The 17,947-nt window shown below is 33.1% G+C and overlaps 1 protein-coding gene across 1 annotated transcript; it reads right to left on the reverse strand.

Annotated features, from left to right (window-relative positions):
• Nucleotides 1-7,037: 7,037 nt before the first annotated feature.
• On the reverse strand, nt 7,038-13,802 carry LOC104212902 (protein DETOXIFICATION 27-like). Its single transcript, XM_009762268.1, has 8 exons — nt 13,393-13,802; nt 12,188-12,729; nt 11,483-11,569; nt 10,958-11,014; nt 8,273-8,511; nt 7,926-8,044; nt 7,718-7,807; nt 7,038-7,384 (listed from the first exon to the last, which is right to left on the reverse strand). The coding sequence occupies exons 1-8, from the start codon at nt 13,687-13,689 to the stop codon at nt 7,325-7,327; spliced, it is 1,491 nt and encodes a 496-aa protein (XP_009760570.1). The 5' UTR covers nt 13,690-13,802; the 3' UTR covers nt 7,038-7,324.
• Between the last annotated feature and the right edge of the window lie 4,145 nt (nt 13,803-17,947).

Here is a 17,947-nt window from a genome sequence, read left to right on the forward strand (position 1 = left end):
GACCATAACACCGACGAACTTAACACATACAATCGAGGACGACGACACTACATCGCAGATGAAAATTCCACCACGCTCGAAAATACCAACTTTCATTACTCCATCACCCCAAATCTGGACATTCATAGGCCAATTGCTTTTCCTTCACCGGAAATGAAATATCAGATCTCTGAATTGTGCACTGAGTAGACTTCCTTTTAAATTATTCACCACCCTAATACATAAGCAAGCATCCTACCATCAAGTCAATACTGTGCGATAACCCATCATGAGCAATCATAGCGATCTGTGCATACTCTCAAAGCTCTCAGGAATACTGTTACTGAGCTGAAATGACAAGATATCCTCCCGCAATGCAACGACAATAGCCCAATTAACAACACCGGGAGAAACATCCCGCACCACATCTGTAGTGCCATTACAATCCTTCAATTCTCGATTTATAACCAGCGGTTCACGTCACGTAAGATTGAGTAGGAAGGAAATAAGGGCATAAGCCTCAAGGAATCAAATCGCACGATGAGGAATCAAGAAGGGAAGTACTCCTAACAGCCTTGTAGCCTCTCGAAGATAAGTACAGACGTCTCCGTACCGATCCGCGGGACTCTACTAGACTTGCTCATGACTCGTGAGACCTAAGGGAACCTAGTGCTCTGATACCATGTTGTCACGGCCCAAAATCCACTAAGGTCGTGATGGCGCCGGACACTGCTGTCAGGCAAGCCAACCAAGATACTTAATTAAATTTTTGTTTTAATAATTTTGAAAACTATGATTTTCCTTCAATTTTACCAGTAAAACATAATCGCTTCAAATCAAATATAAATGTTAAGAAGTTAATACAAGATACCCCATAATCATCCCAGAACCCGGTGTTACAAGTGCATGAGCATTTACTAGGAATGAAATAAAATACAGTAACTGTCCGGAATACAAGTAGACAGAAATGAAAATACAGTACAATACTCCGAAGGAGACTCTGCTGGTTACGGTCGTCTCGATAAATGCAACTCACTTGAGTCTCCGTATCAACCATGTCGCTATGCCACTAGCCACACATGAACTTGTACAATAAAAATGCACATCAAGTGTAGTATGAGTACGAGAACAACGTGTACCCAATGAGTATCCCGTCTAATCTCGAAGAAGTAGAGACGAGAGGTCGATTTCGACATTTACTAGTGGTCCAATGGTAATATATTATTAATGCGAATAACCATGGCTTTATTAAGAACGACAGAAATTTCAAATAAGTCCCGAACAGGTAAAAGTTCCTTTTTATATTAAAAGTTTCCGGATTCATAATCTATTAATTTTCAATTATCTCAAGGCTAGGAGGGCAAATATCAATATCAATAAGCTTCAAGGCAAGCAATACCAGCATGTGCAAACCCTGCCGAGGTCGTACGGCCCGATCCAACAGAAATGTAAAATGTGCACTACCGAGGATCAAACAGCGCGAACCATAGATGCATCTATTACCCCGCTCGTGAATTATCCATACGACATGGTCAACATAAAATAAACAAACACCCTGCTCGTGAATCATTCATGCGACGCAGGTACACATAGAATCACATATTTAAACAGTTAATCAAGACTTCATTAGTGAACAACTATCCAAGGAAAATCCAAATTCTCCCTTTCTAACGATTTAAGAAAAAAATGAAGTTTAATCCTTTTAGAAATTTATTTACCAATTTGATAGAATTTAAGTAATTCAAACTGTCAATAGGATCATAAATATTTCCAAGTACAACATATTTTTGGGTCCTAGACTACCCGGACAATAGCATAATAGTAGCTACGCATGGACCCTCGTCACCTCGTGCGTATGTAGCCCCCACAAATAGGAGCACATAACCAATTAACTCACCTATGAAGACAATTCCCTCTTACAAGGTTAGAAAGGAGACTCACCTCGCTTCGAAGACCCATAACCGGCATTCCACGCTCTTCCGAAGACTCGAATCAAAAATTCATTAATATATGTTCAATTACTCATTACAATCCAATTTATAACAATTCCTAACCCCGACCGAAAAGTTGACAAAATTGCCTTTGGGGCCACGTGCCCGGATTCCAAAAATTTTCGAAGATAAAGTTTACTCGTGAACGCACGAACTCAAATATATGATTTTCTCCTAATTTCATACCCAAAATCGTGGTTAAATTCCCAAACTATCAATTTTCTAGGTTTTCCCTCAAACCTCAAGTTTCTACCAATTTCCATGTTCAAATTCGTATATAATCATGTGTTTAACTAAAAACTAGCATAAATTACTTACCTCATGCTCGATGGTAAAAATGACACCTCAAAGTTGCTCCAAAATCGACTCCAATGGAAGAAATGGGGTTGAAATGAACCCAACCCCCAATTTAAAAGAACCTCACTGCCTTCAGCGTTTCCGCACCTGCGGTCTCTTGACCGCTTCTGCGGTCTCGCAGGTGCGAACCAAACGTCGCTTCTGCGGTCCTGGGCTCCCAGCCCATTCCGCTTCTGCGCCCTCTCCTCTGCAGATGCAGTCCCGCATCTGCGGCAAAATGACTGCATCTGCGATCCCAGCCCACCCGTCCATTTCCGCTTCTGCGGCACGAGGGCCGCTTCTGCTGCTCCGCACCTACGGCCCTAGTCTCGTAGGTGCAGTTACACCAGCAACCAGCAACTTCAGCCCTTTCCAAAATTCCATTTTCGATCCGTTAACCACCTGGAATCCACCCGAGGCCCCCGGGTTCCCAATCAATCATACCAACCAGTCCCAAGACACATTACAGACTTGCTCGAGGCCTCAAATCATATCCAATAGCGCTAAAATCATGAATCGACCTCCAATACAAGCTTAATGAACTTTAGAATTTCAAACTTCTTCATTCGATGCCAAAACATATCAAATCACGTCTGATTGACCTCAAACTTTGCACACAAGTCATATTCGACATTACGGACCTACTCCAACTTTCGGAATCGAAATTTGATCCCGATATCAAAAAGTCCACTTCCAGTCAAACTTCTCAAAAACCTTCAAATTTCTATCTTTAGCCAAATGACTCCAAAATGACCTACGGACCTCCGAATTCACTTCCGATCACGCTCCCAATTCTAGAATCACCATATGGAGCTATTCCCAGACTCAGAATCTCAAATGGACATTGATAACCTTGAAATGCACTTCAATCCAAACTTATGAGATTCTTCCAAAAATGCTAACTTTCACAGTAGGCGCCGAAATGTTCCTGGGTCTTCCAAAACCCAGTCCGGATATACGCCCATGTTCGAAATCATCATACGAACCTGCTGGAACCTTCGAATCCTAATTCTGAGGTTGTTTACTTAAAAATCCAACCTTAGTCAATTCTTTCAACTTAAAGCTTCCAAAATGAGATTTCTCTTTCCAAATCGACTTCGAACTTCCCGGAATTCAATTCTGACCGTGCGCACAAGTCATAACACCTGAAGTGAAGCTGCTCATGGCCTCAAACTGCTGAACGATGCGCTAGAGCTCAAAACGATCCGTCGGGTCGTTACATTATTAAACGATTGCCCATGAATTAAACTTATAGTACTTTCTGGAAGTTCATACTGAAATTTGATAGCAATTGGAGCTAATTTGAGATGATTGAGATCGAATTTTTCAGCTGAAAATCGAAGAAGAACAAAGCTACCCAATAGTATACTGCTACGATATACAATATGCTGTAGGAGTATGTAGATATACTGCAACAGTATACTAGTATAGTTTACAATATACTGTAACGGTATATTGTAATAATCGAAGAAGAACATAGTTACCTAACAGTATTCCGCTATAGTATAAAATATACTATAGGAGTATATAGTTATATTGCAATAATATACTATTATAGTATACAATATATTGTTATAGTATACTGTAATAATATGTAATATACTGTAACACTATGCTGTAATAGTATACAATATACCATAATAGTATACTTATTACCCGTAAATTCACTTGCCTTTTCCCTTTTAATTTGCTTTAAGTTTTTACCCAGAGTGAGAGCAAATTGAAAATGCATAAAAAAATATATTATAGTTTGATATATAATGTAACGATATACTCTTACAATTAGATCCTTTTAGAATTTTTTGAAATTTTTATTGACAACTGATATTATTTCAGTTTAATAATTGAATTAAATTTTTTTTTAACTATTTGTGTACAATTGTATACCCCGTTGGTATAGCTATATACTATACTGGTATCATATGTTAGTTAATATTTTTTGGTTGTATTCGCTATATTTAATTGGTACAATTTGATTTTTTCAGTAATAGTATAAAAAAAAGAATAATAAAAAATAGTGAAAACAGTAAATGTAGGAAGAGAAAAAGAATATAAAAAAAGAAGTTAAATAAAATTAGAAAAGGAAAAAAGAAAAAAATAAGAAGAAAACAAAAAAAAAGAAAAGGAGAAAAGAAAAAAAAAAAAAAGAAAAGAAGCATAGAAATAAAAAAGAATTGGAGAATAAAGAAAAAATTTCCCACAAAAACTACTATGGGCAGGAAATGTAATTAGTTTATGAATAGAAAACAAATGAGTAGATAAGAGCAAATAGTTTTATTTTTGTGGGTGACTGTGTCATTCTCCCAATTTAATTAACAAAAATATACATGACAATTTTCGGGGGTAAATGCAAGGACAGCTAATTTTGGAGATAAGTCTAGCCACGTTATAGAAGTGGGGGAACATATGTCACTGAAGTTGAAAAACTCTGCATTTGAAACTACAAAATTTGTCTGAAGTTTGACATAAATATCCGAAAAGTTCTACATATGCTACTGCCATACCTAGTACCTAGGTTAAACCAATAATAAAGCACAACAAATGTTATGCATGAAAAAACTACAGAATAAATCATCTTGAATTATTTTTTACCAAACTTGAAAAGGTTGAATCACCAAGAAATTTGAAAAAAATGACATTGTATAGCCGCTGTAAAATAATAGCCGAAAAATGTATAAAATTTGTATATTTTTTGTATATATATGCATTACGTATGTTATAGACAAAAATTATACAAGTTTTATATATTTTTTCGGCTACCAAATATAAATAGTTTCTGGCGCGGGCTAAAAATAATAATATTCGAGAAGATTTTTTGTTTTTTTTGCACAACAAGGATAATTACTTGTTAGACTTATAAATTTGGACAAGTTAATCTAGGTGTGTCAAGTTGCCAACAGCAATTGACAAAATAAATTAAAAGTTTAGCTTTCACCTATTACGATTATAAAATTTGAACAAGTTTATTTGATCTAGATTTGTGAAGTTGCCAAACACGATTATTGTATATCTATATGGAGAAAACTCAAATGGCCAAATGTTAGTAAAAATTGCATGGGGCGCCCTATTTGATCACCCCCATTTAACTTATACCTATTTTTTTAAAAATTTTTAATTTGTACCCACTTTTTAAACAATTTCAGTCTCTTTCTCCTCCTCCTCCTCCTCCTCCTCCTTCTTCTTCTTCTCTTCCTCCTCCTTCTTCTTCTTCTTCTTCTTCTTCTTCTTCTTCTTCTTCTTCTTCTTCTTTCTTTTGCTGATGTTGGTGCTGCTATGAAACTTCAGTTCATGGGATGATTGCCATAAATATGTTTATCAGATTATTTAAAAATAAATTATAAATAATTACGTAAGTTTGTAGACAATAATTTGTGAATATTTCCACATACGTAAGTTAGTAGACAATGATAATTCTGTTCTTTTCACGTTTATTGTTTTCAAAATTTATGATTTAGATACTGTTAGCAATCTGATTATTTATCTAGTATGTTAGAAAGTTTTTTCAAAAACTTCAGCTTATATAGTGCTGAAATTTTTACAAATGAACTAAATAACTTGAGCACTTCTGCTGAAGTTTTTGAAAAAGCTTTATGACAAAACTAATGAATCCAGGACAAAAAAACTTCAACTTTTAGTGCTGAAGTTTTTACAACTGAACTAAATAATTTCAGCATCTTCTGCTGAAGTTTTTGAAAAAGCTTATCCAGGACAAAAAAACTTCAGCTTATTTAGTGCTGAAATTTTTATAAATGAACTAAATAACTTCAGCATCTTCTAGTGAAGTTTTTGAAAAAGCTTAATGACAAAACTAATGAATCCAGAACAAAAAAACTTCAGCTTATTTAGTGCAATTATAAACAAAAATTTCAGCAAATAGAGAACAAAACTTCAGCTATTATGGTTAAGTTCAGCAATTACAAACAAAAACTTCAGCAAATAGAGTACAAAACTTCAGCTACTATGCTTAAGTTCAGCAATTACAAACAAAAACTTCAGCACACTTGGTTCAGCACACTTGCTACTTCAGGCCCGTCTACTAGAATGCTGAAGTTTTGCGTGATTGCCTTTGCTACTTCAGCCCCATATGCTGAAGTTACGCGAAAAAGTGGGTACACTTGCAAATTTTTTTTGCAAAGCGGACACAAGTTAAAACGTGACCCAAAAAGCAAGTATATATTCAAATGCCCCCAAATGTTATGGGTGAATAATAGGCCTTATTATTGGTCCAGAAGCCCTAAGGGAAGTGCATAAATAGTCATTTTTAGGGCGGCTTTTTAAGGATTAACCCGTACTTATTTTGTTCTAAAAATTTAAGGTAAAAATTTTAATATCAAGAAAATCCAAAATATTTGTGTCCCAAAAATTAATCTGAAAAATTAAAATTCAAGACATAGGCTAATTTCTAAATAGCCAAACCCTTAGAATGGTTATCTGGTGTCATTTCCCCCCTTAGACATATCGTATTTTTTGGCTGGTTTACAACCTGACTTCATGCTCTCTTTTTCTTTCTTCTTGTTCTCATAATTTTATTTCTTCCTCTATATAAAGTCGAATGCTTTAATTACTTATCAATCACAATTTGTTTAAAAGCAAGGCATAATTATTACTGTTGTTTTATATATCTTGTTTAATTATTGTCTTTCTTTCAGTGATTATAATTTACAAGTAATTTAAAAAAGGAATGCTTGATATTTAGACATAAGATTTGAGCTTGTTAAAAAACAGACAAAAGAACGCCGAATTCTAGTCATACCAGCTGTTGAGAATTTCTATGTTTACATATTTAACATATCATCATTCATCAATCAACTTCCTTTAAAATTTATACATTTTTGCTTCTTTTTTTTTTTGGTAGGAACATATTTTGCTTCACTTCTATGTAGAAAAAGAAAATTACAACTAGCTTAGCCTGAAGAATCAGTGCCCAAAACATGGAGAGAAATATCCTCTCTTTAATTTGTATATTTTTCGTCATCATTATTCAATAATACTTCGGCGAAATTCCTGGCTATTTATTTCTACGAGGTTAAGTGACCAACGTCTTCCCATTTCTTTACATGCGTAGAGGCCTTCTCTGCCTGCATTTTCAACAAAAAATAATAATTTATTCAGTAAATATACCTAAAGTTTAACGTTTATAAACACTATCAAGTTACTTAAAAGATAAGTATAAGTAATTATCCAGAGAAAATAAGATCTATAACACTACAAATAAATAAATTTCCTGCTATAGCAGGTTAAAATCTATATTGCAAGGACTCTCCAAAGATACAACTGCACTCATGTCGTATCCTCCAAAAACGCACCACTTTTGGAGGATATGCACGCACCCACTAGCATTTTCGGACAGTCCGAGTAACATAGGTTAAAATACACAAATAATCTTAAATTAAAAAAAAATATTATGTTACCTCTTTATTCCAATCACATCTTATTGTGATTATAGCCAAAATCAAAGTCTGAATTGCAGTTCCACCAAAGATCATTCCAGCCCAGATGCCCTATAGAAACATTTTCATTAGCATAATTTCACTTTTATATATATATACTTGATCATTTCTTTACTTTTATTTACCACTCTCTATAAGCTGAAAATTTTGTAAAATATGAGGAACATACCATGACACCATAGTGGAAACCCCATCCCATTATGAAACCAAGAGGTACTCCAAGTAAATAATAGCAACCCAAATTTATATATGCAACATATGCTTGCCATCCAGATCCAACAGCAACCCCTATAAATATCAAAATATAATTTTAAAAACTAAATTAAATAAACAAAACAAACTTAGAAGCTATTAACTCTTTGCTTAAATTATAGGAGTACATGTCATGTAAATGAATACGTGACAAGCAGAGACGATTCCATGATATACAGTCAGTAAATATAGAATGAGTATGAATTTTCAATTTTTTTATATGTATATATAGTTCGAACAGAAAGAAATAAGACGTGGATTTACCCGAGAGAATGGGCTGAACGCTGTTGAGGAGAACAGTGAAGGCTAAGAGGATAGAGAGTTTATGAACAGCTTCAAGAACAGGTTGGCTAGTTGAGAAAATAAGAGCAAGTTCATTGTGGAAAAATATGATCAAAATCCAGAAAAATAAACCAATCACTATTGATTGTGTAACTGCTACTGCTGTTGCAAACTTGGCTCCTCTTCCATTTCCAGCTCCCAACTCATTTGCTACCCTTACTCTACACCACATACATAAACGTGTCATTCTTTTTAGTACAGACTTAAAAAAAATAGCGTCACATAAAACGGAATAGAGGAAGTATATGCGATAAGTTCTTGATTTTGGATCAAATAGTGATAACCACACTTAGAAATGAATTAATTACCTAAGTCTTGGGGCCGGGATAGATGCTAAAAACTGCAAATTATGAGTTTCAAAACTATGCACTAACACTTTAACTTATATTGATAGTATAAATAGTCTTTGTTCCCATCAAACCAATGAATGCAAGACATGTATGTATATACACACTACGATATGTATTATAACCCCTAATAGCAAACAAGAAAAATTAGGATTACCAAACAGAATTTTGTTCTTCATCTGCCATGTCACTCTTTGGATTTTGCATTTGTTCTTATCATGTTCTTAGTGACGACCCAAAACCTCAAAATTTGATTTTGAGGGAAAAATGGTAATTTGAAACTGAACTCGTAGGTTCGAGCCGTCATTTACGATTTATCGGGACTGGTCGGATGGATTTCCAAAAGTTCCGGATGAGTTTGTGCGGAACTAGTCACTTAGGTGGTTAAGAAGGGTTCCGACAATCAAATTCTTTCTTAATTACTCCCTCCGTCTCATATTAACAGTCGTGGTTACTAAAAATAGTTCTCAAATTATTTGTCATTTTAGAAGTTCAAGACAAAATTAATTATCTTTTTCCTTTTATACCCTTAGTAATAATTATCCTTAAAGACTATAAACACCTAACTTTGGTCAAATACCAATGAAGAAAGATTAAATATTAAGACATAAATTAGGGCAAAGTAGTCAAAATCCCATTCTAATTAAGTTTTCTTAAGGGGCGTGTACAAGAGAATCATGACAGATAATAAAAAACGGAAGAAGTACTACTATATCTTTGAGAAAGGTGTACTTGGATAAGATTTTTTTTTTCAACTTCAAAATCTTGTGGACCTTGACTTGATATATAACATGTGATTCTTTCATGTCTATTTTCCATTTTCTGAAACTGTTACATACATAGCAAACTTCTGATAAAGTATATTGGATTTGTGCAACTTATAGACTATTACATTACGAGCATTACGTAATAGCACGGGCTAGCCAATTTTCGGATTGGTCTTTTAAAAATAGCCAGCGTTTGAAAAGTTATTGAAAAATAGTTACTATTTTGCTGCAATACGGAAAGTTCCAGCATAACATGCTGGAGATCGGTGCATTATGCTGGACACGGAAAATGCTCCAATCTCCAGTATATTATGTTAGACTAGTGTATTATACTGGAACTCCAGTATATTATATTGGAGTATTTTTCTGTATTTTGAATAGTATTTTTTTCCAGATTTATCTTTACATGAGAATGAGTAAATTTCTATTACTTTTTGCCAGAGTTAACTAGTTTCGAATCTGTTTTTTAATTTCTCTGTTACCTAACTGGTTGACAATTATTGATTTATTGGCCCTATGGTTTTGTCTTCTGCTAATAAAAGCAACAGGTGAAAGGACAAGGTTATCGACTATTTTGAGTGAAATGAATATTTTCACACTTTTTGTCTTTTCAGTCAATTTTTTCTGAGTACTTTCAATATTATATATAGGATTTATGGATTTTAGCCCCATACAAAATCTCCCAAGATTCATGTTATATATTACCCATGTGCTAGATACAGGATTCAAATTAAGAAAATTACCTTTTCAGATCTGGCATGGGTAAATGAGATCTTTTAAGTGCAAAAGTAAATATTTTATGTGTAAAAAGAAAAGAGCTAGGATCATAAAACTAAAAACAAATTTGTAAAAGCCACAGAACTAATTGACCCATATTCCAAAAGTGTACTAGTATAATCATGTTTCTTACGAGAAATTAAACTATTTTGTATAACATATATATACTAATAATATTTTCAATAAAGATACTTTTCTAGTTTAGGTAACTTTAGAATTATTTGAAGTAGAGAAAACTGATCCTTACTTAAATGAAATTATAAGGACATATATAATCCTTGTATAATCTATTAGCTGATCAAGGACAAAGTACTACGAGATGTAAATTTTACTAAATCGATCTCAGGTTTTTCATGTGAGAAATCACTCATCCAACCAACTCAGCCAATATTCACGGGTAAGACGTTTCTACTCATGTGAAAGGAACCATATAAATTTACGATGATTTTCTAGAAAAATACTGAGAAAAATTGTATCTGGACATTTTTGCCAAATTTCAAAGTCTTTGTTGCCATTATATTTTATTTTGTTGTTTCTATCACTAGTTAGGCCATAAAGGAACAAAAGACAAATTGGGATAGCTAGTTGTCTAATTCAGTCATTTTCATAACTCACTGTCAAGTGTAAGTTGGAACCTATACCATTCACTTATTTTCATAATTTCTAATATGAAAAGATTAGATTAATTATGTAAATGAAAAAGAAAATAGGCATACCCAGTTCCAGCGAAGAATCCAAGAGGAATCATTAGTTCCCAACCATTGATATTCATGCTGCAAGAATTAAAAGTAACAAAAAATTTAGACAATCAAATAAAAGAAAGTGACATCAACTAATATTATGTTTGTGTTGGACAGTTTAAAGATAACTTGATCTTTTTTTTTTTTGGTCATCAATTATTATGTTCGTGTAGACAATTTAAAGATTACTTGGCCATTAAATTTGACTCAGACCAAATAATGAGACAAGACGTCTTCATATTCAAGAATAATGATTATGACAACATTTAATAAAAGTTAATTTTTTTTGGGTACATTTAACTTTTTAATTTAAATTTATAGCGTTGTCATATTCATTAATGTTGTCATTAACAAGTTAAAGGTGTTAAAGAACACGTAAAAGACGGAATGAATCAATCATGCAGTTAATTAATACAATTAACATCGTTAATAGTACCATAATTAATTGTCCACTTGTCTTTTTTAAAAACCAAATCTAATCAAGAAGAAAAATTTGCTTACCATATAGACAATGCGTCCACAGCAATTTTAGCATTTTCCAAATTACCAGTCATCACAATTAGCACCCTGTAGTACCAGTTCTCCAAGCTGTTCCATTTGTATGGTAATGTAAGATTAGAAAGAAAAAATAACATTAAGAAATTGCGTAAAATCAATGAGAAATAATTAATAAATAAGCAAATAATAGATAAAACTATGACATGATGGCAAAATTATGGTTAGCTTCGACTCTTAAACCAACAAGAAAAAAGAAAGAATTTAATTTATATACACCATGTATAATAATTTTACACTTTTCGTGCAATTTTAAAATAAGATAGGAGATAACTTGTCTTATTATTCTGATTATTACTATATATTTACCCTATCTATGTATAGAAGTTAAAACTCTAATTGAAATTTCAAATTTTATTTTCTTTCAAGCTCATTTTACTTTCCAAATCTATGCTGCTCGTACTTTCCAAAAATATTGCAGCGCCTATATCGGATTCTTCAAAAATACACTACTTTTGAAGGATCACTCGGCATTATTTTTAAAGAGATCGAGCAACATAAAAGGCGACCCAATGCATTAAGCTTCCGCTATGCGCGGGTCCGGGAAATGACCCGACCACAAGGGTCTATTGTATATAGCCTATACCCTACATTTCTGCAAGAGACTGTTTCCACTGACAAAAGACTAGAATCTTGAGATGAGAATAATACCAGAGCATGATTCCAGAAGAGACAGAGAGCTTGAAAAAATCCCAAAGACCAGAGAAAGCTTCCATACTAAAACCAGTCCAAGAAAGAGGACAACCACCACAAGTAGCATAACATAACAACATCAACATAAGCAACCACCAAGAGATATTCAAAGTAAGTGTTGTCCCAATAATACCCAAATGAAACTTGTACACAATCAACCAACTTATCAACATATGAAAAATGAATGCCACAAAATTTGCCCAAGCTATCACATTATTCTTCAATTGGCTCTGTAAAAACCTCTGTAGTGGAAATTGAAATGCAAAGGAAAAGTGGAGTGGAATAAAGGCCAAAACTACAACTCCAGATAGCTCAGCTACATCTTCTGGTTGCCCAAGAAATTTCAAGACTGGCGTTGCGAAGAGAAATAAAGGCATCATTATAATACAGCATAAGAAGAGTACTATCCAAGAACGTTGCAAATAGACTCCTAACATGTAATGTTTCTTTGCACCAAATGCTTGTCCACATAATGTTTCCAATGCACTCGCCATTCCTAGCTACATAATAGATAAAAGTCGATCAGGGGCGAAGCTACATGTAATAAAAGACATTAAATTGAATCACCTTCGTACTATGCAAATTGGATAAATTGTTGAATCTTTTTGACATAACGGAAGCTTTTGTATAGTAGCAAACGGAGGCGAAACCATGTTACCAAGCGAGGGTTCACTAGTACCCGCAAAGTTCAATAAAATATCCATGAACATATGTATGTATATTTTAGAAAATGCTGATATATTAGTACTGTAACCCTGTATACAAAGCAGATTTTGGTTGAAAGCAAAAGTGACCCCGACCTTCAAATCCCAGGTCCGGCCCTGGCACCCAAATTGCCGCCCATCTAAGCTCTTAAACTAAAAATAGCTGGTGGATGTATAATTATAATATATGTATAATTCGTGTATAACATATGTATAAATATGTATAATTAATGTATAATCTATGTATACTGGCTAGAAAAATAAACATTGAATCTGGCCGCGAATCCCTTCAAAAATTGGCTTTCATATATGAATTCTCACTGTTCATGTTGCTCCATTGAAACCTGACTCGACGCAAAGTCTCATTTAAAACATATGCATAAAGAGAACTCGTAGAGCATACTTCAACTACGAGATTGAAGCGTAGTTGATTGATTAATTTAGTAAGAAATTACGTACCATGAGGCCGAAATCGAAGCCAAGAACAACATTACTAGCAATGGACATAGCAGCAAGTTCAAGATCACCAAGATGACCAGCAAAAGCTTGAGTGATGACAAACATGGAGTAAGAAACTATTCTACTAAAAATAGCAGGGCCAACTATATGCCATAGCTTCTTTGTTTCAATCCAAAATCTATTTGCAAAACTTTGTTCATCTTGGTTTTGTTCTAATATATAACTCTTGTGGATATTAGAGGATGCATAATCTAATAATGGAACCTTATTTTCCTCTATTTTTCCATTGCTAGACATTTTTTCCTTACCTAGGCTTTCTCTCTCTAATTTAGGCTCTATAAAAGAAGAGGGATTGAGAACTTAGAGAGAGAAAGAAAAAGCCTTAGAACAAGAATGAGGAAATGATAACAAGAAGAATTTAATTTGTGTGGCTAATGCTTATATATGTAGTAAGTATAGTCCACAAGAATATCTCAAATAAGAAAGCAACACATGATAAAATTAAAATTGGAATTTTCTCCTTAGCTATCTTCGGAGAAACCGCTTTTTCTTTGTTTTTTTACCTGCTAGTGGCACAAAGAGTTCATTGAGTCCACATATTTTTTATATAAAGCGTAAATATAAGAAATATACTAAAATGTCAACATTAAATTTGAGCTAACTTTTAAAAATATAATAAATTTAATGCTAAAAACTTTAAATATCGAACTTATTAAACTTAAAATCGGAATACGTCATTGATATTGTCACTGCATATCGACAGAGACAGATGTAACATTTCGGCTGCAGTTTCAAGTGAATTCATAACTTTCAATACATAGTATGAATTTATATTTAAAAACTTACTAAAATCTCAATAAATATTAGATTAAACCCATAATTTTAACCGTACTATAAGTTCAACGCCAAAAAAACTTAAAAGTTGAACCCATAAATTTAAATTGTCGATTTACATAAGTATACGTAAGTATGAAGTTGATGATTGAGATTGAAAAAAAGCAAGTTGTCCAAAGATTCTTGGAGGATAGTACAATACTTCTGACAAGTGGCGGATGACCGTTCAGTCCTTTTTATTTATAGTAGCTCTTTTTGTTAGTAATTATTTATTTTTGTGGTGAGTTCACAAGATGATGTTTCTTTCTATCCACGTCATTTGAGCAGATTTAGAAAGACGAGACACCAGAGAAGAACAAAAGGAACTCTACCTTAAAAAGTAGAAATATTTAAGTAAGGGAGTTATTAATGAGAGGTAGTATAAAATATGAAAAATATTGTTGAAAAATAAGAGGGCTATAAAATACTTTTAATATTTCAAAGCTTTTTAAAATTATAGTTATCAAAACTTAGAGCTGTGCTATATTTTTATACACATGTATACATAATGTAAAAGGGCATAAGCTTCCGGTACATTAAGTTTCCGTTATGCGTGTGAGCTGGGAAAAATTCAGGCCATAAGGATTTATTTACGCAGTCTTATCCTGTATTTCTACAATCGCGATTAAAATCCGTAATCTCTTGATCATATAGCAACAACTTTATCAGTTACATCAAAATTTTCCTTCACCCGTACACATAATGTATCTGCCTTATATGTATTTCTCTGTATCAGTTATTGCTACATATAATAATCTTTTTTTTGATGAAGCAGTGTCGGATTGGGTACATGTGCCTCTACCCAAGCAAATCTGTACTGTATTATTTAATTATTCACAAATTTTATCGAGTGATTATAATTTGATATATACGTATGAGGCCAATTAAACCGTGGGAGTCGATGGTCAGCTCTTTTGGCAATTGGAAAGAGAAAAATTTGCAGGGATAAAATTGCTATCCATTATTTTCTGGTGCAAACGAAGACAAATATTTGCCACTCAAATGGACCTATCATATATTTAGGGTCGTAATCATGACCTCAGAATTCTGGACACTAATTTTGAAGTATTTTGCCAACTGATGTAATTGCTTACGCAGGACGAAATGTAGCGTGTGGTTTCCATTGAACCTATCACTTTCCTCTGAATGATCGGTGTGATGGTTAGGCATCTTAGATGAAAGAGTGGTTTTTCGAGATTCATCGTTATGTGTCACCACCTCCCACCTATCTTATATATTCTATTAAGGTTGTCATTGCGAAAGTATACTTAAGGTACACGTAAAAAAATCACTAAATTATAATAATACGGAAAATATTAACCCATAATTTTAAAAATAAAACGATTTTAATGTTGATAATTTTAAAGGTTGAACTCATAGAAATTTAATCATAGATTCGCCTCTGTCAGCTTACGAGCTCTAGCTAGAAATTCTTTTTTTTTCTTCTTAAAATTGAAAGTAAAGTTGGAAAATTGGATGAAAGTTGCCATGAACCACTTAATTTTTGAAACAAAATCTACTTTAACTCACAAAACTTTGTAGAAAAACTACAAGTATTAAAAACAACGTCCGTACAAAACTTTTTTCTTAATTTTTCTTTTCGTAAATAGATCAGGAGGTCACGAGTTCAAGCCCATGAAAACACTCTCTTGCATAAATGTAGGGTAAGATTGCATACAATAAATCTTTGTGGTTCGGCCCTTCTCCGGACCCCGCACACAACGAGAACTTTGTGCACTGAGCTGCTTTTTTTTTCTTTCCGTAAATAAAAGAATAATCGTTTGAAAGGTTCACATCAATCAATTGGAGTTCGTTGTTAGTATATGTTACATTGAATGGTGTCATCGTATGCTACATTGCTATTTAATGATCATTTGATGCCTTCTAAATATCGACATAAGTTTGGCCCTCATATATATATTGCATTCAATGTTCTAGCTAATTAATGAATATATATTATTGTCATGTGTTTCACATGCTTTTTTAAAACAATAACAATAATAAAAATTGCATAATTGGATCGGCTATATCATCATCATATTAAATAAAATAAAAGTGAACTTTTGAGCTTGATCTTTGCCAGTTCCAACCCCGAATGAAAGAAGAAAATTGTGATAGACTGACAACCAACATAAAACTTGTTAATTAATGATGAAATACCAATAGGAGGCGGTGTTTGTGAAGAAAATATACATATGAATAATATACAAAACTATTATATCAACAAAATGTTGAATAATTTTCAAGTGACTACAGATTCTAATAATAAACCAAAACCTACTTGACGACATTCTAAGGGGGTCCGACAAATTTCCTTGTTACCCAAGGGAGTTGACCAAATCATTCTAAAAATAACTTTTTAGAATATTAAGTTGTAATATATGCAGTACTATTCGCCTGATTCATTGTTCTTATCCAAAATATGCTGACATATGTGACCAAGTTGTTTAGCAAATTGAAAATATTGATAGTAATAAAATTAGACATGTACATAGTAATGATATTTCGTCATTACTATAAAAAGTTAAAAACAAAGAACGGAAAAAAGAAATATTATGCCGTGGCAAACAAGTAAAAGTTGATCCAATGAATACGTTCTTTATCTAACAATTTAGACTTTTAGATGAAATAATTCACATCATTGAAAATATCATAGTAGCTGAGCAAGTTTAGGTCTTAATTCTAGTCTCCTTACAACCTCTTAATTAAATGTTTTCTTCTTTATTAATTTAAATTTTTTAGATGAAATGGTTCACATTAATATTGCGAGAGCAAAACAAAAGGAAGAAATAAGTCGAGGACTAACTTTTTTACGTGGCTAGCGTATATAAAATTAGCATTAATATTCTTCCAACCACATTTTTATTTTCAAAGTTAGTCAAATATTTGATTAATCATTATTTTTCTTGTTAATGCAAGGAAGTACAAATTAAAGGGACCCCATTTTTATTTTTCTCTTCGAGCAGATGAAATGAACCATGCATTCAACTGGAGAAGACAGCAAAATTAGTCAAGTCAACTTAAGTGAACCCTTAAAGTAATCATTTAATAATTTTAGCTTTCTTTGGGACCAAGAATTGGTATATAATTCTTTGGATTCATATGGACTCACGTAAGCAAATTCGCAAGCACTATTGTCTTCTTCAGTTTTTATTCACGAGCCAAAAAGAGGCGGATCCACGATATTAATTCTATCACTTTAAGACTAAGATTTCAATAATCGAACCCATTACTTTTTTTGAGTTATGAGTTTATAGTTTAATATTTTCAATAATTTTAATGAGTTTTACCAAATTAATGCAGGTCTAGATTAAATGTAATAGGTTCAAATGAATTAGGCGGAGCCACGATTTAAAGTTTATGGGTTCTGAACTTGTCACGGAGTCAATAACTCGTCAGTAAATATTTTATATATATATATTCCTAGTATAAATAGTAATGTTTAAACTTAAGTGACTAGGTTCGACTGAATCCACACCTCATGGGCTAGCTCCGCCTCGAAAATGAATCCATATATAAACTACTAGATCCGGCCCTGAAGCCAAATCTCTGATGACTTTCAAGTATTTTAGATGAGATACACACACAAAAAAAAAAAAAAAAAAGCAAAACGTATTTTTGTGGTTGGATTGTTTCTCTTTATTATGGAAGCCATTGAATTTCTGGGTCGGAGGCTGGTTGT

Source organism: Nicotiana sylvestris, chromosome 5, assembly GCF_000393655.2.
Source record: "Nicotiana sylvestris chromosome 5, ASM39365v2, whole genome shotgun sequence".
In the NCBI taxonomy this organism is placed as follows: Eukaryota; Viridiplantae; Streptophyta; class Magnoliopsida; order Solanales; family Solanaceae; genus Nicotiana; species Nicotiana sylvestris.